Source organism: Acanthochromis polyacanthus, chromosome 22 (genome assembly GCF_021347895.1).
Source record: "Acanthochromis polyacanthus isolate Apoly-LR-REF ecotype Palm Island chromosome 22, KAUST_Apoly_ChrSc, whole genome shotgun sequence".
Taxonomy (NCBI): domain Eukaryota; kingdom Metazoa; phylum Chordata; class Actinopteri; family Pomacentridae; genus Acanthochromis; species Acanthochromis polyacanthus.
The window spans coordinates 9,693,894-9,718,178 of NC_067134.1; the positions used below are offsets into that span (position 1 = coordinate 9,693,894).

At 41.1% G+C, this 24,285-nt stretch overlaps 2 protein-coding genes across 5 annotated transcripts in view; both read left to right on the forward strand.

Moving 5' to 3' along the window:
• LOC110972363 (NACHT, LRR and PYD domains-containing protein 14-like) overlaps positions 1 to 24,285 on the forward strand; it is a 121,406-nt gene that overhangs the window by 44,573 nt on the left and 52,548 nt on the right. For 3 of the 4 annotated variants that reach the window (XM_051942066.1, XM_051942068.1, XM_051942069.1), the window contains exons 2-4: positions 350 to 1,570; positions 7,262 to 7,559; positions 9,661 to 11,509. The exons of the other annotated variant lie outside the window; for it this stretch is intronic. In XM_051942066.1, the coding sequence (XP_051798026.1) occupies positions 7,280 to 7,559; positions 9,661 to 11,509 (2,129 nt within the window). In that variant the 5' untranslated portion in view covers positions 350 to 1,570; positions 7,262 to 7,279. The remainder of the gene's footprint in view (positions 1 to 349; positions 1,571 to 7,261; positions 7,560 to 9,660; positions 11,510 to 24,285) is intronic. 4 annotated transcript variants of the gene reach the window in all.
• On the forward strand, positions 11,516 to 24,281 carry LOC127531856 (uncharacterized). The gene is made up of 2 exons (XM_051942070.1): positions 11,516 to 16,727; positions 16,806 to 24,281. Exon 1 carries the CDS (start codon positions 14,728 to 14,730, stop codon positions 16,720 to 16,722), a length of 1,995 nt encoding a protein of 664 aa, XP_051798030.1. The 5' UTR covers positions 11,516 to 14,727; the 3' UTR covers positions 16,723 to 16,727; positions 16,806 to 24,281.

Genomic DNA, 24,285 nt, shown 5'->3' on the forward strand with positions numbered 1-24,285 from the left:
ACAGACTTTACAATCATACAGATCTGTCAAACGCCACACATTCAGATGTTTAAACTCTTTTTACATTCACTAACTTGTTGCTGATTTGTTTACTGGTGTCTTTACTTCCTTCATCTGTCCAGCTTTGACCCTTTTCTGAACTAGAACAGAGAAAACTACAGTTTGTTCATTCAAACTAGTAAAAATAATGAGGATAAATTAGTGATTAAAGACAGAGCAGATAATCAGACTGAGATGTTGATGTTGATCCCTCATGTTCCACTGATCTGTCTGCTGCTGATCAACATGGACTCTCAGAAAACTTGTAAAATCCCTTTTTGTTCCTTGAATGTTTGCTTGATGTCAGCAGGGTGGGGCCTGGCTAGTTCCTGGATGGGAGAAGCTGGGAATAGCAGATCGATGCTGGAAGCTTTTATCTGTCCAACCTGCAGAGGGCGCTGCTGCTGCTGGACTGGAAACAGCCTGAAGAACCAGAGGAGGAATTATTCTGAAGATATGGAGAGAAAACACACAAGTAAACAGTGGAGCAGCTACAATCAGTGATTTCAGACACTGTTGGCTGATTTCATCTAGAACAGTGGTTCTCAACCCTGTTCCTCAGGACCCCATGTCCTGCATGTTTTAGATGCTTCCTTCTTCCAACACACCTGATTCAAATGATCAGCTCGTTATCAGGCTTCTGCAGAGGCTTGATAACGAGCTGATCATTTGAATCAGGTGTGTTGGAGCAGGGAAGCATCTAAAACATGCAGGACATGGGGTCCTGAGGAACAGGGTTGAGAACCACTGATCGAGAAGATATCAGATAAATGGAGGAAAACGTTCAATTATTCAAATAGCGTGAAAGTGAATTAGTGAGGCAGGTTCTCAGTTGTAAAGACATTAAATGATCCTTAAAAACAGAATTTACAAAGTGATGTTGTGGGTCTAGAGGCTCAAAGTGTGACATTTACCAAACTGAGTGTCATTATGAGAGTCAAATAAATGAATGAAGCAATGAAATGGGAAAGAATGTGTGAAATTCTTCAAAGTTTCAATGGATTAATCCAATCTAAAAGACATTTTCCTGAATGTGGAAAAACAACAGGAAGTGGTTTAAAGCAAAGACACAGAAAAAATCAGGAAGTGATCAAATCCAAGAAGAGACTAAAGGAGAGCAGAACACTAAACTATTGAGCTTCCACATTGAAATGAGGAGTGGATTAAAGTCCACAGCAGCAGACAAAGAAGAAGATGAAGCCAGAGAAGGTCTGGATTCCTCAGGTGACATGTAGAGTGTAGATTCCCTCTCTGACTGTAGTTCCTGTAAAACAGCTTCTCTGGACATTTAGTGTTGAAATGGACTCATCACTTCTGGGACTGATTCTTCTTTATTCTTCCTAAAAGCTTCATATTTATAGAATTAGAAAGAAATGGAAAATGTTCCCAAACACACATTTTCACCACAAACTGATCCATCAGGTTTCCTGCTTCGTTTCCCTGACAACAGTGACGTTACGGCCGTTCCTGTTCCTCAAATTAGTTCTGCTTTTACCGTCTTCATGTTGCAGCTTCTTTTCTCCGTCTGAAGGTGAGTAAAAGACACTTTAAACTGTTTTTATCTTTTATATATGCATATCACAATAAAACTGATTCAATCATTCATCGTATTTTAACTCAAAAACAACGCTGTTGTGACACAACTGAAATATTAAGTAAAAAAATCTTTTAAACAAAATCTTCAGACATTTTTGGGTGTTCCCAACCAGCAGGAGTTATAAAACTGATTCAAATACTGCTGAAATAAATGTGTTTTATAAATAAATGTCATTTCATGGGCCAGACCAGATATTGGTACCATCTCAGGTCACCAAACCTAAGTGGTACTAAAATGTACATTGTGTTAATGTGACAGCCTTTCCTCACTGGCAGCTTTATCACTTATTTGTGAAACCGTCACATTCACCATAACCGCTGTATTGCACAATTCATTTCACCCTCTGAGGCCACAGTTTCAAAACTGCAACATTTTTTGAGGCTGTCCAGCTGTGCTCATTTCTGACTGAATGTAGACAAACACTACATATCCCATCAACCCACACTCTGAACTGCAAACATTTTTGTCAGGAAAATCTTTAGACTGTCAGACATTCTATCTTCCAAGTTCAAACAACAAGTCTTCCTCTGATCCCCAGCTCTCTCTTTAGCAACAGTTTCAGCAGTTTTCTAAGTAAATATTTTTTGTTCATCCTAAAGATGTTTTGTGATGAAATTATTTTTTAAAAAGTACAATACAGATGAAGATGAAATGAATATCCCCCATATGAAATTTTAAGTTTTTGGGGAAAAAAATTCCAAGTGTTGAAAAACAGATCAAGGAATTTTTAGCTTGGCTTTTCCAAACATTCTGATTTTATTTTGGATTCTTACATTATTTTACTTTTCTCACAGAAATAAAATTATTTAACAAAAACCTAAAACTACCAGGGTCAAAAATGATTAGCCTCCTTAAGAACTGACCTTTTTATTGAGCCAAACCACAAACCACTTTTGTCCAATCATGTGCTTTAACTCTGTGATGCTCACAGCTTCATATTTATAGAATTAGAAAGAAATGGAAAATGTTCCCAAACACACATTTTTTGGAAAGTTACATTTGAACTCACCACAGACTGATCCATCAAGTAGAAATCCGTTTCCTGCTTCGTTGCCCTGACAACAGTGACGTCACGGCCACTTCCTGTTATTCAAGTGAGTTCCGTCTTTTGTCGTCTTCATCTTGTGGCTTCTTTTCTCCGTCTGAATGTGAGTAAAAGACACTTTAAACGTGTTTTTATCTGTTATATAGGTATATTACATCAAAACTGATTCAATCATTCGTCGTATTTTAATTCAAAAACAACGCTGTTGTGGCAAAACTTAAACATTCATGAAAAAAATCTTTTTAAAAAAAGCAAAACCCACCAAATCTTCAAACATGTTTGGTTGTTCCCAACCAGCAGGAGTCATCAAATTGTAACAAGAACTGCTGAAATAAATATGTTTTATTAGTAAATATCATTATATTTGTCAGGCAGTTCTAAACAGGAGTTGTTCTTATCAGAAGAAATTCAGTTCAACAGTTGTAGGATGGAAATGCTTTGAACATCTGATTTTTCAACAACACACGTAGAACTAGAACATTGTGTGGAGCGTATCTTTCTGTATAACAAGGATCTCCGTTCACACTCATGACTTCCATTAGTGATCAAAGCCAGTGCAGCATAAAGACGACATGGATCTACAAGAGCTGAATACGACCACCAGCAGCTTTTAGGATTCAGGCTCTTTATTTGGGATGTTTCTTACATTTTTTCACTCTATAATTCCAATATCTGGATATTCTGAAGAATTAAGGGTCTACTTATGATCTTAAAATGAAAATTTGAAGTCCATCAGATAATATTTACTCCTAAAAGGTAATTATTGTGACAGTCTTCCTCAGATATATAATACTAAAGTAATATTTATACCATGAGGACCAGCTGGACCAGAGATAGTCTCTGATTCCCTTTCTCTGTCTGAGCTCTGCATGCCTTCATTTCTTTCTCTCTCTCTTAACACTTCTTCCTCTCTTCTTTTGACTGTGACAGTTAAATTTTCAGTGGGTGTCACTGTGCCATTTCCTGATGATCATTAAAGTGTATCTGTGTCGCTCTAACTGGTGCAGGCAGCAGCTGTGTTAACCACAGTGGAGAAAGTAGAGTTTTTATAACGTTGGTGTACTGTGGTGTTTACATTTATAAATGTAAAGTGCATCTAGATGTGCTGTTTTTTCTGCTCATAGAAAAGATCTCATGTAGAAAACATCACTTGGTTCTGTACTGGACACATATGACATTAGAACGCTCTAGTTTACTCTTTTAGGGTCACTTTTGGTCACACACCTGTCTGAACAGCAGCTACCCAGCAGCTGTAGCCTGATGTGGGGCGTTTAGGGAACACTGGTAAATTGTAGAGTCTATCGATCAGAAAATGTTCAGCAAGTGATGTGTTTGTCTCTGACAAAGTGCTACCAGTGAAAACGTTCACCTCCACAACCACCTGGACCTCCAACCAGAGTCCAGGAGACAGTTTGTCTAAAAGGCTCTGATCGATTATTAGTGATTCTCTGAGCTTCTCTGTTGTTTCACTGGAAATAGTTGAAAGTTTATAAATATTGGACAATCAGAGATCAGATCTTTTTGTCAAAATGAGATGGGGATTTGTTTTTGCATTTCAAAATATATTTTTTGTAGCCCTCTGTTCCATGTTGAGTAGCAGAAACAATATAAATAATAAACATTTGATCAAATGTATGTTCTGTACATTAGCAATTCATTTTATGCATAATTTGACATTATTTGGAAATAAATTAAGAAAATCTGAGGAGCCACTTGTTAAAATCTAAAGTCTGCTCTTTTTAGTGAGCGGAGCCATAAGAAGTGGTTCTCTGAAAAGAGCTGGAATTCCCATCACTGTGACTTACAGTCTGTTTTCAGAACCACAGGTTTTAATTACCAAAATAAATAACTTCCACAAACGATCCCCTCCCATCCTCGTTTCACTCGCTGTTCGTCCTCTCTGGATTCGTGCTCTTTCCGACCGGCGATAATTTTTCATTCTCATATTTTTGAATTAGATCGTACAGAAGTGGGGTGGCCGCTGGAATGGCAAGGCATCTTCTAAGGGTGGCAGTTGCAGACATGGGTGTTTGCTGCTAAAATCTGTGAATGTGTGTGAAATTTGAGGAGAAACGTCCCTAAACTGATTCAAAACTGGCCACAGCACTGAGACGACTTTGTTGAGGGTTTTTAATGATGTTCTTCGGGTTTCTGATTCTGGTCATACTGTTGCTGTTCTCCTGTTGGACTTAACAGCAGCCTTTGATAAAGTGGACCAGCAGATTTTATTGTCACGGTTGGAGAACTGAGTGGGAATCAAAGGCTTAGCTTTAGCCTGGTTTAAATCGTATTTGTCCAACAGAAGCTTTTCCGTCCAGGTTGGATATTCTGTTTCCACTGCGGCCCCTCTGATGTGTGGCGTACCGCAAGGGTCAGTTCTGGAGCCCTTGCTTTTTACATTGTACTTGTTGCCTCTTGGGTCAGTTCTCCGTAGACATGATGTGTCGTTTCATTTTTACGCAGATGACTGCCAAATTTATTTGCCTTTACAACAATCCAAGTCTCTTCTTGAAAGCTTTGAAGAAGTAAAATTGTGGATGGCTTACAGTTTTTTACATTTCAATGAGCAAAAAACTGAGGTTTTGCTGTTTTCTCCCAGTGACTCTACTCGGGTGGTCAAAGCTGAGCTCGGCTCTTTAACCCGAGCCGTAAGCCCTGTTGTGACAAATCTGGGTGTAAAGATGGACTCTGTTTTTAAATTGGATGTCCAGATCAGTGCTGTTGTAAAGTCAAGCTTTTATCATTTGAGGCAACTTGCCAAAGTGAAGCCTTTTTTATCTCGTCAGAACTTTGAAATGTTTATCCACACTTTTATTATCACTCGTTTAGATTATTGCAACGTGCTTTACTCAGGACTCAGTAAAACGTCACTGTCCAGACTACAGCTGGTTCAAAATGCTGCCGCTCGCCTTTTAACAGGATCACGGAAATTTGTTCACATAACTCCCATCCTCCCATCCCTCCACTGGCTCCCGGCGTACCTCCGTATTGATTTTAACCTTCTTTTATTTGTTTTTAAATGTCTTCATGGGTTGGCCCTGTACCTGTGTGATCTGCTGATCCCCTACAACCCGTCTGGCTCACTGAGGTCAGCAGATCAAACTTTACTGGTGGTGCCAAAGACCAAAAAGAAGCTGAGAGGTGATCGTGCTTTTTCTGTCGCTGCTCCTAAACTGTGGAATGAGCTCTCACTAAATATCAGGCTGGCTGATTCTCTTCCTACTTTTAAATCTCTTTTAAAAACACATTTTTTTTAACTTGGCGTATGAGTCAGCTTAGAGCTGACTTTTATTGTACAACCTGTGTTTTATGTCTTATTTTATATTTGCACTATTTTATTTGCATTTTTTTTATTTATTTATTTAGTTTTAATGTATACAGCACTTTGGTTGACAGTGTAGTTTTTAAAGTGCTTTAGAAATAAAGTTGGATTGGACTGGACTGGATGTAGTTCATCTCTCTGGTGTGGTTTTTGTTCTGAACTATTCTGGTTGATCATTGAGTAGGCTGTATTGGCTGAACGAGATTGTGTTGGTTCGTTCCACTCATGTGGATCTACATGAACTCTGCTTTATAAGATATATCTATTGCTAATTAGTACCCAAAAAAAGTTTATACTCACCGTTTCCAGTCATTTTTTAATAATTAGCGTTTTTGTGTCGGTCTTTTTTTTACTGTGGCGTAGTGATATTTACACGGGCGGACTAGGATTTGCAGTGCGTGCAGCGGTTTTTGGTCACATGGACCAATAGGAGCCGAGTTCTGTTGCTGTGGTATCAGATCAAAGCAACAGTCTTCGCCCTGGACATCTGTGAGATGCATGTAGCATCGTTTCGATCCTTTTTTAGTAACTTTTGAAGCCGGTTTCCTTGTCTTTCTTTTCGTTTCGTGATCTTACAGTCGACGCCATGTTGTTTTGAAAAGGAGATGATGGTGCTGGTGTGGGATTTGCACCACTTCAATGTTTCCATTGATTGTGAAGTGTTGCCCCTGGTGGTTTTTACTGCCCATCATCACATAGTCAGTGTAAAACCCAAACCAGAGACTGATGCATTGGACTTTATTTCTCCAACCGTACAGTTCAGACATTGACCATATTAAGGTGTTGGGAGGGTCATAAGACTGAAGTGGTTCTACCTCTGTAGGCCTCCACTCAGGTTACTTTGGTCTAAACATCGTCTCGCTCCTCTGGGATCCACACCTCTTGTCTGTAGCTTGTTTCCTCATCTGTTTATCGCTGGTAACACTCACACACATGCCTCACTCATCCACCAACACTACTGACACTTGGATTCCTCACACCTAAAGCTCATCATTGTTTGTCCTCAAATTTCTTTTAAAATGAAACATAGTTGTGGCATCTTAGACTTGCTTCTCCTCTTTGTCACTGGCTGTGAGCTAGCTTCTGACAAGTGCTATTGTGATCCCAGATATCTCATGAATCAAAACATGAAACAGTTTCACTTGTTCAGGAAAATATCTCCAACAGCTGCTTCAATCATGCAGACTGATGGTGAATCATAAAGTAAATTGTGCAGCTGTTTCCACAGCAATGATTTATTTTTTGTCATTTCTGTTAGATCTTTACAGAGTGAAAAATGACGACACCTCAAGAAGTTCTTCTGAGGACTTTGGAAGATTTAGGAGACGAGGACTTTGAAAAATTCAAATGGTTCTTGAACCAAGAAAGTGTCCTAGAAGACTTCAAATCAATCCCAAAGTCTCACTTGGAGAAGGCAACCAGGGTCAGCACTGTGGATCAAATGGTCCAGATCTATGGAACTACAAATGCCATTAAAGTCACTGAGAAGGTTTTAATAAAGATGGATAAAATTGATCTGGTGAGGAAAATCTTAAGAACCATCAAAGAACGTACAGGTAAGTCAGGTGAAGGTTAAAAGTGAGATGTTTCAGAGATAACAAGGAGAATACATAGATGCTAAAATGATTAATTTACATTATCTATCAAGCATAAGCAACAATCAACAAAACCCACAGTAGCAGCACAAACCATTAATACAAAGTTTCCTTGTGAAACTGCGATCAACAAAGCAGGTCTGACAAAATCTGGGGACAACACAAAACACATTATCTGGAAATCATTGGTTTGAATCAGCCAATATTTTCTGACCTCATTCTTCGTGTCTCCACACACAGGAGACACATTACTGATCAACAACCAGTAGAAAACTAAACCATATAAAAACTGACAACCACAATTTGACATGAACAGAAAACATTACGGAAGAATCTGCACATGAATATGATTAAAGTCAAAATGAGTTCAGGAACTGCAGAAAATAGCCCCGAGATTGATCCCAAACACACTTTGTCCATGTGGACAACCAAAGCAAACACACTGCAGTTGGTGTCTTTAGTCTCTTAGTTTAAGGCTTCATTCACACTAATGTGGACATTTTCTAAGAAGGATATCGTCACACTTCACATACTACACTTAAAAACTGACACAACCATGATTTTGCACATCTGTCCACATGACAACGTAGAACCGATTGACGTGTATGAGTGGACTGGTTGGTAAAGGTGTGTCCATGTGTGAGTAAGAGACAGAGATGATGGGAGACAGTGGAGTGGAATTAGTGATCTGCAGTACATTATACTTTCTATACTTCTAAATGTACACAAACACACATTTCTCAACACACACATACACAAAATGAGCCCCACAGCAGTTAATGGAAAGAAGCCTAATTAGCGTTGCTGCTAACCTGCTCCAGAGGAGGTCATGTTCAGAGTTTGGAATTTAATCATCTGTTAGAAGCATCTTCCTTTCACCAATTCTTCTGATAATTCTCTTTGAGTGAAATAGATTCTTAGCTGAAGTTTTATCTGAAAGCCACTTGATCTGTACATTAGTGTTTCCACTGAATGAAGCTATGTAGGTACAATATTTCACAGTGTATGTGTTGTGTTGCCATGGGAACCCACATGCATTCACTGACTGATGCAGAAAATTCTTAAATAAGGGTTTCATACTTGGTCCTAAGTGGCTGCCCATCCTGTTCTACACTGCTGGTGCTGCAGTTAATAGAATAAAGATTACAAAATTGATTAGTCTGTCGGTTTTTATATCATAAAATATTCAGTCAGATTAATTTCACTTTGGTTTGGCCATAAACCAAAGTGAAATCCTTTATTATGGGATAGTGTAACAGAAATATTGAGTATCATATCTAAATGAATGAAGTTTAAAATTTAACAGCTCCAGTTTGCAGCTGGCTGCTCAGTGGTGTAGTGGTTAGCACTTTCACCTTGCAGCAAGAAGATCCTGGTTCAAATCCCGGGGTGGGCCTGGGATCTTTCTGCATGGAGTTTGCATGTTCTCCCTGTGCATGTGTGGGTTTTCTCTGGGTACCCCGGCTTCCTCCCACAGTCCAAAAACATGCTGAGGTTAATTGGTTACTCTAAATTGTCCATAGGTGTGAATGCGAGTATGATTGTTAGTCTGTATATGTAGCCCTGCGACAGACTGGTGACCTGTCCAGGGTGTCCCCTGCCTTCGCCTGAGCCAGCTGAGATAAGCTCCAGCACTCCCCACGACCCTAATGAGGATAAAGCGGTGTATAGAGAATGGATGGATGGATAGTTTGCAGCTATAAGTTAAAAATAAGCAGCTGCATTGAGAATCACTGAGTAGGAAAATACATATAATAACTCACAGCATTAACAGTTTTCTGCCAGAATTGCTTTCTGGATTCATGACTGTCATTAAACTCTGATTTTAATATCTGTCAAACCCCAGTAAAACTGTTCCTCTCCGCTTGAACTCAGTCTGTGTTTGCATCATCCTCTCTGATTTCATGACATAAAGGATGACTTTCCCATAAAACCTCCCATCCAGTGAGGACCTGACAGTCCAATAAGATTAATTTATAACACACCTCCCACAATTTGTATTCATTCAGACATTTTTAAACAGGATCTTCTCATTTGTGTATTTTTTTTGTTTTTGATGCAGAGATTCTGTCCGGGTGTCACGATAAGCTCAAGTCTAGCCTAACGCAGAAGTTCAAATGTGTGTTTGAGGGCATCGCTAAAGCAGGGCAGAAAACCCTTCTGAATAAGATCTACACAGAGCTGTACATCACAGAGGGAGGGACTGCAGAGGTCAGTGATGAACATGAGGTCAGACAGATTGAAGCAGCATCCAGGAAACCAAACAGAGCAGAAACAACCATCAGACCAGAAGACATCTTTAAAGACCCATCTGGAGAAGACAAACCAATCAGAACAGTGATGACACAGGGAGTGGCTGGCATCGGGAAAACAGTGTTAACACAGAAGTTGACTCTGGACTGGGCTGAAGACAAAAGCAACCAGGACATCCAGCTCATGTTTCCATTCACTTTCAGAGAGCTGAATTTACTGACAAAGAGAAAGTTCAGCTTGGTGGAGCTTGTTCATCACTGTTTCACTGAAACCAAAGCAGCAGGAATCTGCAGTTTTGAAGACTTCCAGGTTGTGTTCATCTTTGACGGTCTGGATGAGTGTCGTCTTCCTCTGGACTTCAAAAACAATGAGATCCTGACTGATGTTACAGAGTCCACCTCAGTGGATGTGCTGCTGACAAACCTGATCAGGGGGAAGCTGCTTCCCTCTGCTCGCCTCTGGATAACCACACGACCTGCAGCAGCCAATCAGATCCCTGCTGACTGTGTGGACATGGTGACGGAGGTCAGAGGGTTCACCGACCCACAGAAGGAGGAGTATTTCAGGAAGAGATTCAGAGATGAGGAGCAGGCCAGCAGCATCATCTCCCACATGAAGACATCACAAATCCTCCACATCATGTGCCACATCCCAGTGTTCTGCTGGATCACTGCTACAGTTCTGGAGAAGCTGCTGAGATCCAGAGAGGGAGGAGATCTACCCGGAACCCTGACTGAGATGTTCATCCAACACCTGGTGATTCAGACCAAAGTCAAGAAGGACAAATATGATAAAGGAGCTGAGACAGTTCTAGACAGCAGGAGCATGATTGAGTCTCTGGGAAAACTGGCTTTTGAGCAGCTGCAGAAAGGAAAGCTGATCTTCTATGAGTCCGACCTGACAGAGTGTGGCATCGATATGGAAGCAGCCTCAGTGTACTCAGGAGTGTTCACACAGATCTTTAGAGAGGAGAGTGGACTGTACCAGGACAAGGTGTTCTGCTTCGTCCATCTGAGCATTCAGGAGTTTCTGGCTGCAGTCTACATGTTCCACTGTTACACCAACAGGAACCAGAAGGTTCTGAAGGACTTCTTGGGAAAAGGCTGGAAAGACAAGAACAGAGACACTCGGGATGTGTTCCTGAAGAGAGTCATGGAGAAATCCAGGACTTTCTTCAGGAACACATCCAGAGTGTCTCTGGATGTGTTCATGTTCAGAGTCATGGAGAAATCCCTCAGCAGTAAAAATGGTCACCTGGACCTGTTTGTTCGCTTCCTTCATGGCCTCTGTCTGGAGTCCAACCAGAGACTGTTAGGAGGTCTGCTGGGTTGGACAGAGAACCATCCAGAAATGATCCAGAGAGTCATCAACAACCTGAGGGAGATGAACAGTGATGGAATGTCTCCAGACAGAAGCATCAACATCTTCCACTGTCTGATGGAGATGAAGGATCTCTCAGTACATCAGCAGATCAAAGAGTTCCTGAAGTCAGAGAACAGATCAGAGAAGAAACTCTCTGAGATCCACTGCTCAGCTCTGGCCTACATGCTGCAGATGTCAGAGGAGGTTCTGGATGAGTTGGACCTGAAGAAGTACAGAACATCAAAGGAGGGAAAACGGAGACTGATTCCAGCTGTGAGGAACTGCAGAAAGGCTGGGTGAGTCCAGATGTGATGAACATGATCAGTCAGTGTAGATCAGTAGTTCAGTTCTTCAGATGTTCTCCAGAACATTCTCATTATTCTCAGTGTTCCACTTGTTTATTTCAAACATCACATGTCAGCTGTGTTTAGTCTCAGATGTTCTTCAGATGTTTCAAACGCTGTGAAAATGTAGGTTTTTCATTTGCTTGTGTTTAAAGCTGTTAAATTAATAACTGTTTTCTGTTTCATTCTAATATTTGGTCATCTGACAGTTTTTTCTTTTGTGTTTCTTCCTTTGGCTGAAGGAGGAAACATGCAGATCTACTGAAACACATGAAGAACTGTAGATGTTCTTGTCCAGATTTTGTCACAGCATCACTTTATCACATGTTGGAGGTTCAGACAGTTTTCAGTGAACACACTAAAGTTATTTTTACACGAGGAGCTTCTGAAAGCAGATTTTATTCACTCCTGTTCAGAGTTTAAAATATGATCTGAATCATTTTGTAAATTCTGGGAGAACAGCTTGAATGGACTTGTGGTATTTTTATTTGGAGTCTCAATTTATTTATTTTTTGCATAAGTTTTTATTCATCTCAAAGATTGATAAGTTGTTTTGCAGTGCGAGAAAGTTCAACAGATAATTCCTCTCATTTAAACTGAGTATCTAAGTTCAGCTGAAGCAGCTCCTTTGGTCACACATGACAATGATGAGATAATATTGGTGCTGAAATAGTGATTTGGTTTCTCAGATAGAGAATAATCCAGAGATCAGTGAAGTGATTCAGTCACTTGTCCAACAGTTTCTATCTAAAGCTTGTTAACGTGAACATGAGACTCCATAACTACTGATTATACAGAGACTGTGGCTGCAAAGTGTGTAAAACTGAGTCATGGAGAATTTTATTGATCTGAACTCAGCTGTTTATTTTATAACAAAATGTGTTTTTGTTTTTTTTATAGAAAACAAACACAAACATAACGTGCAGAACAAAAACAAAACAAAAATAGCTCAGGTGGGACAAGACAATAAATTCCAGATCAGACAGGAGTTTACATCGGCAGGCTAGGCCAGTTTAGGAAATCCTGATAGTATGGGAGAAGACAGTGTAGGTCCAATATATGTTAAGTACGGTTCCCAGACTTTATGGAAAGTGTCCACTGTTGAGTGCAACATACAGGTAATATATTCATTAGGGATACAGTTCATTTGGAGATTGTGCCACGATTTCTTTGTTGGGGTGGCGTCCTTGCTCCAACAGAGCAGAATGTTCTTCCTTGCAGCAAAAGTCAGTAATTTGAAGAGACTTTTATGCTTACTGTTGGTAATATGAACATCGAGGAGACCGAGTATGAGGCACATAAGGTCCAGCAGTAGTGACTTACCAAAAATAGTGGAGAGTTCATTTGTAATATCTCGCCAATACCACTGTAGTTTAGCATGACCAGAAACAGTGGACATAATCACCAGTCTCAGTATTACATTTCCAACACAATGAGGAGCAGTGAGAGTCTGGTTTGTTTTTGAGAACAGGTTTGATATGGACACGATGTAGAATTCAAAACTGAATAGATCTGGCCTGGTTGCAAACAGATATATCCACAGCATGTGCCCATACCTCCTGTCAGGCTGCACCGTCTATAGAGATGTCCAGGTCTCTCTCCCAAGCTTCCTTGGTGGGCTGGGCGGTTGGAGGTAGATTGGAAATAAGTGCCTCATTGAAAATAGTAATATGTTTCTTCCTAATCTAAGCTTCCTAATCACATAGGAATTATTCACAAATAAAAGGTTAAGCACCGGACATTTGGACTGAGAGGGTTCTACATCAAGCCAAATGGAGGCTGGATCTTGTTTAAGCCAGTCAGCTATCACCCGTAGGTGAGCTGCAAGCTGATATAGTCTCACATTAGGAACATCTAAACCACCATCAGAAGCAGCCATTTGAAGTTTTGTCATCTTGAGTCTGGGTCTCCTTTTGCTGCAAATAAAAGCACTTAGCCAGCCTTCCAACACCTTAATAACCCTGTTTGATAAAAGAATAGGGATCATTTGCAGTGGGTAAAGCAATCTGGGTAGAATGTTCATTTACAGTTGTTCAGCTGTTCATTTTAAAGAGGGAAGTCGTGTTCCAGAGTTTTTATGTCTTTACTCATATTCAGTTTCTCACAGGTTATCAGAGCAGAATGGTAGAAGTCAGACTGTTTCCAGAAATCTGATTCACTCAAAGCTCAGAGTTGTGTTTTAATGCTACAAACCCTGATAATGTGTTTGTGATGACTTTATGATGGAAATGATTCAGCTATGTTGGTTTGTTCTTTGTGTTTCTGCTGAACAAGTTTCTCAGAATCTCAAAAAAGAACGTTGAGGACAAAAGTTGACTCAGTCGTCTGTCGTCACATCAGAATATTTCCTGATGTTCATATTAATGATGTTCAGGTGTGATGTTGTCCAGTGATCAGTTTGATTTGTGTAGCGTTTGACAGCAGACTGTAAATGTTGAGTGATGGAGGTGAAGCTGACAGCAGCAGGTCCACAGCAGAGACATCATCATCTTTCTTCTGGAACTGTTGATACAAAACCAACAAGCAGTAAAGTCTCAGTAAAAACAGACAGAAAATGTTCTTCTGATCCAGATGTTCTTCTGAGCAGGGGCGCTGAAAAGGGGGGAAAAGGGGGAAGGATTCTAGGGGTCCATCATTAACAGGGTCCCAGAAAGGCCCCTGATAAAATTATAATACTGACAAAATGAATATGGCACTATCTTGTTAATTTATAATCACAAATAAATATTATTTACAATGCGCTGGTAACACTAAGTTTATTTGTTTTGGAAACATTTCTCAAGGGCCCCCCCTCCCTTTTTACTAAAATGGTTCAGTCCTACTGAATCCACTGAACTGCTGCGCGCCACGGTGCCAGTGTTGCCAAGTCCGCTTATTATAAGCGACTTTGGGCTTGTTTTTTTGTAAAGTCGCTTGCAAATCTCGTCAGTCGCGGGTTGCGGGTTTTTGGGCTTGTTTTCTAAAGTGTAGTCGCTTATTTGGGCTTGCTTTGCTGCCTGCACAAACCGCTCCTGATTCTCTCCCAGTTCTCCACAACAAAGCGAAACACGATAGTTTGTCCTTTTCCAGGATCCGTCCACTCCTCCGTTTCTCAGTTACCGCTCCCACCCACACTCAAACATAGACAGCAACATCTGAGAGTGACACACGGAGGGAGAGAGAGACAGACAATGAGCGGGAAAAAGTGGTGCAGATATGGTAAAAAATATAATAAAGAGTGGGAGAAAGAAACCTCTTTGAAAGACTGGATACGACCACAGGTGGGAGATAGTTCGAAGGCGTTCTGCCGATATTGTAAATGTGAGATACGTGCTCACCATGCTGATTTAATGCAGCATGCCGGCACCGAAAAACACAAAAAAAACTCTGCACTTTTCTCGTCAATGAGACTTACGGACATTGGTTTCACCACCTCCAAACAAAACGAGACAACAAAGACAAATGAACTGAAGATAGCCACGTACATAGCCTGCCACACATCCATCAGTGCTGTGGATCATCTTAGTGAATTAGTTGGATCGACCTCAACTGAAAAAGAACTCAAAATACACCGGACCAAATGCACTGCATTAATCAATAATGTCATTGCCCCATGCATGTTCAGAGACTTAATGAGTGATATTGGAGATGCCCAGTATTCCCTTGTAATAGATGAAAGCACAGATATCACATCTGTCAAGCAGCTGTGTGTGGTAATCCGCTACTTCAGTGTTAAACGGAACAAAATTGTGTCAACCTTTTTGGGGATGATTAATTTGGATGGTGAAACAGCAGAGGCTATTGCTTCCACTTTGACCAGTTTTCTACAGAGCGTTGGGCTGGATATGAAAAAATGCATGGGCTTAGGTACAGATGGCTGCAGTGTTATGGTGGGGAAAAGAAATTCTGTGTACACACACCTGCTCCAGAAAAACCCAAATCTTCAGCTGCTCAAGTGTGTGTGCCATTCAATACAGCTGTGTGTAAGCAAGGCAGTTGAGACACTCCCTCGCAACCTTGAATACTTGGTTTCTCATTCTCACAACTGGTTTTCACACAGTGCCCTTCGCCGCCGCGAATATGCAAAGATCTACAGCCTTATCAATCCAGGTGAAGTCCCTTTGATACTTACACAGATGTCAGGTACACGATGGCTTTCAATCCATGACTGCTGTTCACGCATACTCCAGCAGTGGGATGAACTAAAGCTTCACTTTCAGCAAAGCAAAGATCAGCAAAGATGTTATGATGCTGAAATTCTGCACCAGATGTACAGTGATCCCATGAACAAACTGTACCTTCTGTTTCTCATGCCATTTCTGCAAGAGTTCAACAGGATCAACAAGCTGTTTCAGCAGGACAGGGGTAATCCATTCAAAATGCTGGAATGCTTGCTGCTTTTCTTTCGCTCCCTCATCTCCAGAGTGGTGAGGCCTGATAAAATCCCTACATCAGACGAACAACTGCTTGCAATCAATTTCACAGACCAGACTGTTTTGTTACCTGTGGGTGCCATTTGTTTTGGGCTCACCTTCACAATTGCGCTCGAGGAGGCAAAAGTTGAGAGTACAAGTGAGAGAAATATGAAGAGCAGGTGCCGTGACTTCTTGGTGGAAGCATGCAGACAAGTGCAAAAGAGACTTCCAACTAATATCCAGATATGGAAATCTATGACTGAGTTCAGTCTAGCTGTCATTCTGTCACAAGCAAAACAACAACTCAGGTCACTGTCAATTCTGAAACTGTACTCCGGCGATCTTACAGCTCTTGACACCCAGTATCAGGCTGTTACATACCACCCATGGACAAACAAGGAGGACACCCAGGCAGAGGCATTTTGGGTTGAAGTGCTCAGTTACAAAGACAGCAGTGGAGACCAGGCTTTCAAAGAACTTGCCCTCTTTGCTCTGTCATTGCTTGCAATGCCTTTAAGCAATGCTGATGTAGAACGAGTATTTTCACAAATGAACCTGGTCAAGTCCAAACTGAGGAACAGAATGGGACAAGACACACTCAGCAGCATACTCCACATAAAGTATGGACTGAGAAGGCAAGGTATATGCTGCAAAGACTTCATCCCAAGCAAGGAGATGCTCCAGCGCTTTAACTGTCACATGTACTCTGTGGGAGGAACATCAGGCAGCAGAGAGACAGATGCAAACGAAGACAGTGATGATGGATTGTAGTGAAGGTAAATGCTGTTCTTATGTCTTATTTATTCTTGCCAGACTTAATGCTAATGCTTGGGTATGTGATTTCTGTGTTACAGAGGAACAGACCTGATGGTGAAGCAAGGAAGACAAGGACAGGAGAAAGTTTTATATTTGTTTTGAGTTTTACACTAGGCCTGTTTGAGATGGCTCAGAGTTTTAAAAAAAAACACTTAGGTTTCTCAAAGTTTACTATCAGTTTGCTGTAGTTTATGCACAATGCATATGTCTTCTATTTTAATCACAGTTTAAATTTTTAAGTTATTAAGTTATTTAAGTTTTCATGTTGACTGTTTACAGTCAGTTTACTGCGGTTTATATGCATGTCTTATTTTAATTCCAGTTTAAACATTTAAGTTATTTAAAGTTTTTATGTTGACCGTTTACTGTCAATTGGCTGTAGTTTATGCATAATGCATATGTCTTATTTTAATCCCAGTTTAAACATTTAAGTTATTTAAAATTATTACGTTGACTGTTGACTGTCAATTTGTTGCATAACAAATAAATGTATATATTTATACTCTTATCAAGAAGCCTGCATTTACATGATGTGGCGGTTCAGCTATTGGGCTTGTTTTGGGCTTGTTTCCAAAGAGCTGGTTGCTTGTTTCTATCACGAGATCTGGCAACACTGCACGGTGCTTCAGTCAGACTGAGTAGGGTGACGACAGTATGCCTCAGAAGTCAGGTAGTCAGAAACAAAAAGAAATAAAGATAAGGCAGGAAAGAGAGGCCAGTTTTTCAAAAAACAAGGTGGGTTTGGTTCATGTGGTGGAAAGTTCTGGAACATTAGCCTGTTGTTGTTTCTACTCTATCTTAACTTTGTGATTTTTAAGCTAGCTCACTTTTCTCCCCATATTAGTTCATATTTTTGAAGAAAACGCTGGAATTTTATATTTCACTGTTCACTTTTAGCAAGCTGCCCATATTTAATCAGCCCCCCCACCTCTCACCTGTGTCAAAATGATGCATGTTTGAACAGACACGTCAAATGCAGCAGCAGCTGCTGTCTATGAGGCCTGTGAGCACTGTTGCCAACTCCTCAGTAAGGAAAGTCGCTGTTGGCTGTCCTAAAACTCGCTCGAAGTCGCTAAATGACGTCATCGCCTATTTTGCATATTTCCCAGTTTGCATGTAATTGTAATCAACGTTGTAGGAGAGAGGAATAATGTTGTGGAAGAGACCAAAAAGTGAGTATAAAACACCCAAAATATGTTTTTTCACTAGAGGCTAAATGCTGTGGTTTATTTTAGCATGACAGTGAAGAAACATTTTTCTTTATATGGCTCCATAAGTCTGGATGGGATCTGTAGTGACTTTGCGCATGCGCGATTCATCTGCCGTCTGGCTGCAGCGTGATGTGGGTCTCCCCCTCCCCTCCCAGGGACTGCTGCAGGGTTACTGGACTGACAGCCTGTGCTCTGGGAGGGGGAGAAGCTCACAGCAGCACCTGCTGCTTGTTGAAAACAGTAACTGCAGAATGAGCCGAGTTTTCCTATCAGAGTCTCCAAAACGGCAGAAAAAGTCGCTAGATTTGTCGCGAGTCGCTTTTGACAAAAAAAAGTCGCTAGGAGCTTTGAAAAGTCGCTAGATTTAGCAAGAAAGTCACAGTCAAATACACTGCCTGTGAACCCCCTACCCCTGAACAAGCCCCAGTACCCACAACTGAGGAAGGAGGTGAGCAACTGCAGCCGCCAGAAGAAAAGGCGAAGATTCCATGATGAGACCTCTGAAGAAGAGAGGTCTCAGGAGAGTGCAGAAACTGTGTTTCGGAACACTGTGTTTTTTACTGCTATGGACAGTATCATAAGTGACTTGGGAACTAGGTTCCAGACCACAGCAAATATTGTAAATGAATTTTCTGCTGTTCTGAAAGTTGGGCAGATTAGTGAGGACAAAATCTCTTCTCTGTGCCAACCATTGATCACAAAGTATTCTGGTGATCTTACACCTGATTTTGAAAATGAAGTAAGACACCTTAACAGTGTATACGCTTCCAATTTCCTCCCGAACTTGTCCACTCTTGAACTCCTGAATGCTATTTGTAAGCTGCAGCTCAAAGCATCTTTGGAGAAGTGTGTATTGCTTTGCGTATATTTTGCACACTGCCAGTTAGTGTTGCAGGTGGTGAGAGAGCTTTCAGCAAGCTAAAAATGATTTAAAAAAACTACTTTAGGTCCAAAATGTCACAGGAAAGGCTCTGCAGTCTTGCCATGCTGTCCATCGAAAGTCATTTGGCTAGAAAGCTGGACTTCAAAGACCTGATCAATGATTTTGCTACTGAGAAGGCTCGGCGTTGGGCTCTTGGTTAGAAAGGTTGAGCAAGGGCCAGTTGTAAATATATATTGTAAATATGTGTGCAAGAGGAAGCTTGGCTGAGCAAGGTTGTATCTGGCCTGTTATGTTTTTTCTTTATGAATGGACCTACTTTGTTTACTTAGTTTAACATCTCCAGCTGATTTTATTATTGTGCTTGTTGTATGATTCTATAGATGGTGATGAGAACTCATAAAAGGCAGTTGGCTTTTTGTATTTTATTTATTTATTTTATCTGTTTCTTCACAGATGATAGTTGCAATTTATTTAATGGAAGAGGTTATTTTATGTTCAAGTTTTGTATTATTCAGGTATGTAATTTAATTTGGGGAAATTTTATGCTGAAGAATGAGAATCAGTCTTGCAGTAAATAAATGAAACATTGTATTCAGAGTGTTCAGTGCTTCCCCTACCAAGTAACTGTCACATTTTCCTTTTCACTGTTACGATCCAACCTCTAGGGGCTGGCTGGATGCAACAAAATAACCAGATGTTATTGGTTCAGGTTAAGGGATTTATTGCTTAGTAGTAAAAGGGAACGTAAAAGTGACAATAAACACAGGACTGGTGGATGTTGCTAAAACAAAGAACGGAATAAAACATAACCAAGGCTAACAGAGTTTGAAACTAAGCTAAACACAAAGAAAACAACTAAACTCCCTAGCCAAACTGAACTACAGAAGCAACACCCACCACCAGGAACAAAAACTAATACAAAAGGTGTACAAAACAAACTAAACAAAACTGGTGCCTCTGAAACTGGTGTACATACTGAGCATAGTTTACAAAAGCTCAACATACATAGTGGTTTCTACACAGAGTTGGCAAACTACCAAAGTGGAGCCTCAGTCTCCACACTAAACTAAAGCTGCCAACAAAAAGGTCAGAATGGTCCGGAGCACAGCCGCAAATGCTTCCAAACCGAAAGACCACACAGAACCACACAGAACCACACAAAAGAGCTACAGTGCTAAGAGGCACCAGGGTGGACTGGTCAAAGTACCAGCCACCAAGACTAATGGCGTGGTGGGGCTTTATAGTCAACAGTGTGGTGCTTGGCTGCCCCCGATTGGTCCGGGGAGGAGGAGCTGGAGGGTGGTCCAATCCGGATGGCCGGAGGGCGGGGAGAACCAGACGGAAGTGCAGGTTGTCATCAGCTTCATCATGAGCTGAAACGGCTGGCAGCTGGGGCTCCAAAAGACTGCAACAAGCCACAGCTGCACCCACACACAAATTTCTCCCAAACAAAAGGCCCAACAAAGCACCACCTCAAAATGAACGGCACACCAATACTGGTGGCCGTAACATCACAAATATGGGAAATAATAGTCAAAAATATCATTAAAATGCACAGTTTTATGTAAACAGCACAAAATATTTTCGCCGGCCTTATGTCCGGCGCTACGGGGGCCCAGTAAAATTTCTTTTCATGGGGTCCAAACGCCCTGGTGGCTCCCCTGTTTCTGAGAACTTTGTGAAGTCAGATGTGGGATCAGATCACACTGACAGACTGTGGACAGTATGGAGGCCTGAACATAACTCCGTCTTCTATCCTCCATCTGCAGATTCAACATTTACATTTTATGTACAGTTGAAACCAGAAGTTTACATACACTGATTAAAAAACACCTTACTTTTCCCCCCCACTGTCTGACTTTAAATCAGACTAAACTTTTCCTGTTTCAGGTCACTGAGAATAACCAAAATTATTTATTTTTTGCTCAGTGCTAGAATAATGAGGGAGAATTTTTTGGGGAGAATTTTTAATTACTTTCTTCAAAGTCAGATGTTTATGTACACTAAGATTACTTATGCCTTTAAACTATATTGGAATGCCCAGATGATGATGTCATGGCTTTGAAAGCTTTTGATAGGTTCATAGACAACATTTTAATTCATTGGAGGCCACCTGTGGATGTATTTTAAGGCACACTTCAAACAAAATGCTTCCGTGTGTGTCATCATGGGAAAATCTAAAGGGTTCTGTGTCCCAGATATGAATGTGTTTGGGTGTGTAATGTGTGTATCAACTCCAGAAGAAAAGCTGAAGACCCTCTGAAGATGCTGGATGAAGCTAGTAAGACAGTGTCATTATCCACAGTGTAATGAGTCCTGTACCCACATGGACTGAAAGGCTACTCCACAAGGAAGAAGTCATTACTACAAAAGGAACATAAAAAAAACTCAGATTACAGTTTGCAAATGCACACAGGAACTGTCAAGTGGGGCCTAGTTATTTGAGATCCCAGGAGCAACCACCACCTAAATACAAGCTTTAAGCAAACCAATGAAAAGTTAAAATGAGAAACTATATAAGTTAACCACATGATTATGCTTATGCTTGATGCAAGAATGATTTTAATAGGCTGATATATATTCTGGAAATGATGATTGCTATAGAAGAGAATGATTTAAAATAAGTTATTTGATCATGCTAAGAAAAATGATTTAAAGAAGTGATTCAGTGTAACTAAGTGAGTTTTGAATGGAAGTAATCTGTGCTGTTCTGAGCTGTATGCAGACAGGATGGGAAAAGCAGAAGTCTCCTCAGAAATGAGGAACTTGGAGTTTCCACAGGATGACAGGATGGGCTCAGGCCTACATTGTCATGACAACTGAAGTGTGTGTAACAAGTGGATGTGTTAACAGAAAAGATGGAAAGAATGATGTATGCGTGATAGGAAGAAGGTTGTGTCTTAAACCTATGAATTAATTACCTGGGCGTACCTATTAGTTAGAATTGTGTGTGAAAATGTGTATGTGCTGAGCTGAAGTCGAGCTAGGGTATAAAACCCAGAGACACAGACACTGAATTGGGAGTTCTCCCCCGGAGGGGAGAGATGCTGCTCGCCGGAGCTGCCGGAGAGCATCGCCAAAGTTCTGAAGAGTCGACACCGGACCCTTTTGCCCAAGAGACGTGAAGACAACGCAGGACTTAGGCTCCAGAGTTCGCTGAGAACATTGTTGGAAGCAAAGTTGTTCTAACTTTGTTCAACAAGCGAGGACCACACTCTGCTGAAAGGAGAGTCCTGAGAGGTCTGCAGTTTTCCAAAGAGATGAAGAGAAGACAGCACCCATGGCATCCAGAGAGGCACAGGAGGCAGCAGCAGAGGGCTGCTCCACTCCAGGGGCTGGAGGACCCAGTGACCCACCACAGCCTGATGAGACGGGGGCTTTCCACCACCACCATCCGACTGAGAAGACAGCTGAGACGCCCGCACTTGTGTTCCAGCTGCTACTAAAGATAACTGCCAGACCAACGATTGGCTATCGGGACCTCTCCACTCCCCCTGCCTATGAAGAACACCCTCTGCCCACAAAGAAGACTTTGTACCGAGTCTGCTGGTCCACGGAGGAGTTCAACGAGATGCAGGACAAGACCGAGTGATACGGTAGTGGCCACGCTGTTCGCTCTCTCTCCTAAATTTAATAATTAGAGAAGATTGTCAGGTACGCTCAATTTATTTACTTTAGTCTCATGTTTAATCAGAAATAATTAATTGTTTAATCATGAATTGATGCTGTGCTCTTGCTAAATTTGCTCAATAAAACGCTTTATTGCATTTAAAGAGAAGTCTAATGAAATGATTATGATTCACTTATTCTGCATAGTGGTAAAAAGTTAAGTTGATTGTGTGCATTAAATCTAATGGTTCTTAAAGGTTACTTTAATCCAACAAGTTATTTAAACATTACCCCTGAGGTTAGTTTTCCAAACCTCTAAAACGAACCTAGGAATATCAACAAGTGCCACAGTTTTAAGAGGAAAGCTGTCGTTAACAAACGTGTTCAATAAATCAATTCTACTACTTAGGTGGGCTGCTTAGTAAGAGAGTATTTATTGGAGTAAGAGGGGTAAGACGTTTGGAAGAAGACAGTTAGGACCTAGGCGAGTATTCCTCGACACCAGCTTAATTACTCTGCTGAAACCTGTTAGGTGGAATACTAATAGGCAGATAGAATCTAACCCTTTAAACGGAGAGCTGGTCCTGATTTAACCTGAGGCAAGGGTTAAAGAAGGCTATACTGAACGACAGAACATAGACCTTAATTTTTGGAGACTTATCCTGTGGTCTGATGAAATTAAAACTGAACTGTTTGGCCATAATGACCATCGTTACATTGGAAGGAAAAAGGGAGAAGCCTGAGTACACCATCTCAGCTGTGAAGTACATCAGTGGCAGCATCATGTTGTTGGGGTGTTTTGCTGCAGGAGGGACTGGTGCACTTCACAAAATAGATGACATCATGAGAGAAGATTATTTTGTGGAAATATTGAAGCAACATCTGAAGACATCAGCCAGGAAGTTAAAGCTTGGCCACAAAGGGGTCTTCCAGATGGACAATGACCCTAAGCATTCTGTTAAATTAATTACTAAGTGGCTGATGGAGAACAAAGTCAATGTTCTGGAATGACCATCACAAAGTCCTGATCTCAGTTCTGTAGAAAGTTTGTGGGCAGAGCTGAAAAGACGTGTGAACAAGGCTGACTAAAACCTGACTCAGTCACACCAGTAACTAAGTAAAATGGTAAAAAAAGAAAAAAAGTCTGATTTTATGTCAGACGGTGAGAAAACAAATGTTGTGTCTTTTTCTACAGTGTGTGTAAACTTCTGGTTTCACCTGTATTTCTATAAAATGGTTACAGATTCCAGGAAGCGTCCAGGTGGGATCCGATCCTCCTGGGAGAGTGAGGCAGGGGAGTAAGGACAGAGCAGAGGCAGGCAGAATCTGAGACCTCCTCCAGAGGTGAGAGTAGGTATTCATGGACAGACAGGAACGAGCGGGCAGCACGGCCAGCAGAAACTACAGACACAAGAGAGCACAGGTCAGGTAAAGCATGAGAGCTCCAGCAGACCTGTGTGTGAGCCAAAACACTAACAGCTGAAGCCACTATCTGGCAGGGTGTGGAGTGTGGAGCCGGTTTCTATTGTGGAGGATGAGGGACAGGTGTGCTGCCCGGAGTTCTGCTGATGAGGCTGACTGAAGATTGCAGAAAGCTGCTGGAGAGAGTGAGGGCAGGAGAACAGAGAGAGAGAAAGAACTAAGGAGTGTAGAAGAGGAAGAATAAGGGAGGAGGAATTCAGAATTCAGTTTCATGTCAAATACAGAGAAGATCAGCTGAACCACTGATGTGTCCAAATGTTCTGCTGTCAAATGCATGAAGGAAATATCAAATGTTTGCTTTCATGTTAATATGTTTTGTCATTTATGTGTCTT

What these genes read in the sequence shown, in the direction of transcription:
- LOC127531856 (XM_051942070.1), top strand. Translation starts at nt 14,728, where the DNA reads ATGAGCGGGAAAAAGTGGTGCAGATATGGTAAAAAATATAATAAAGAG.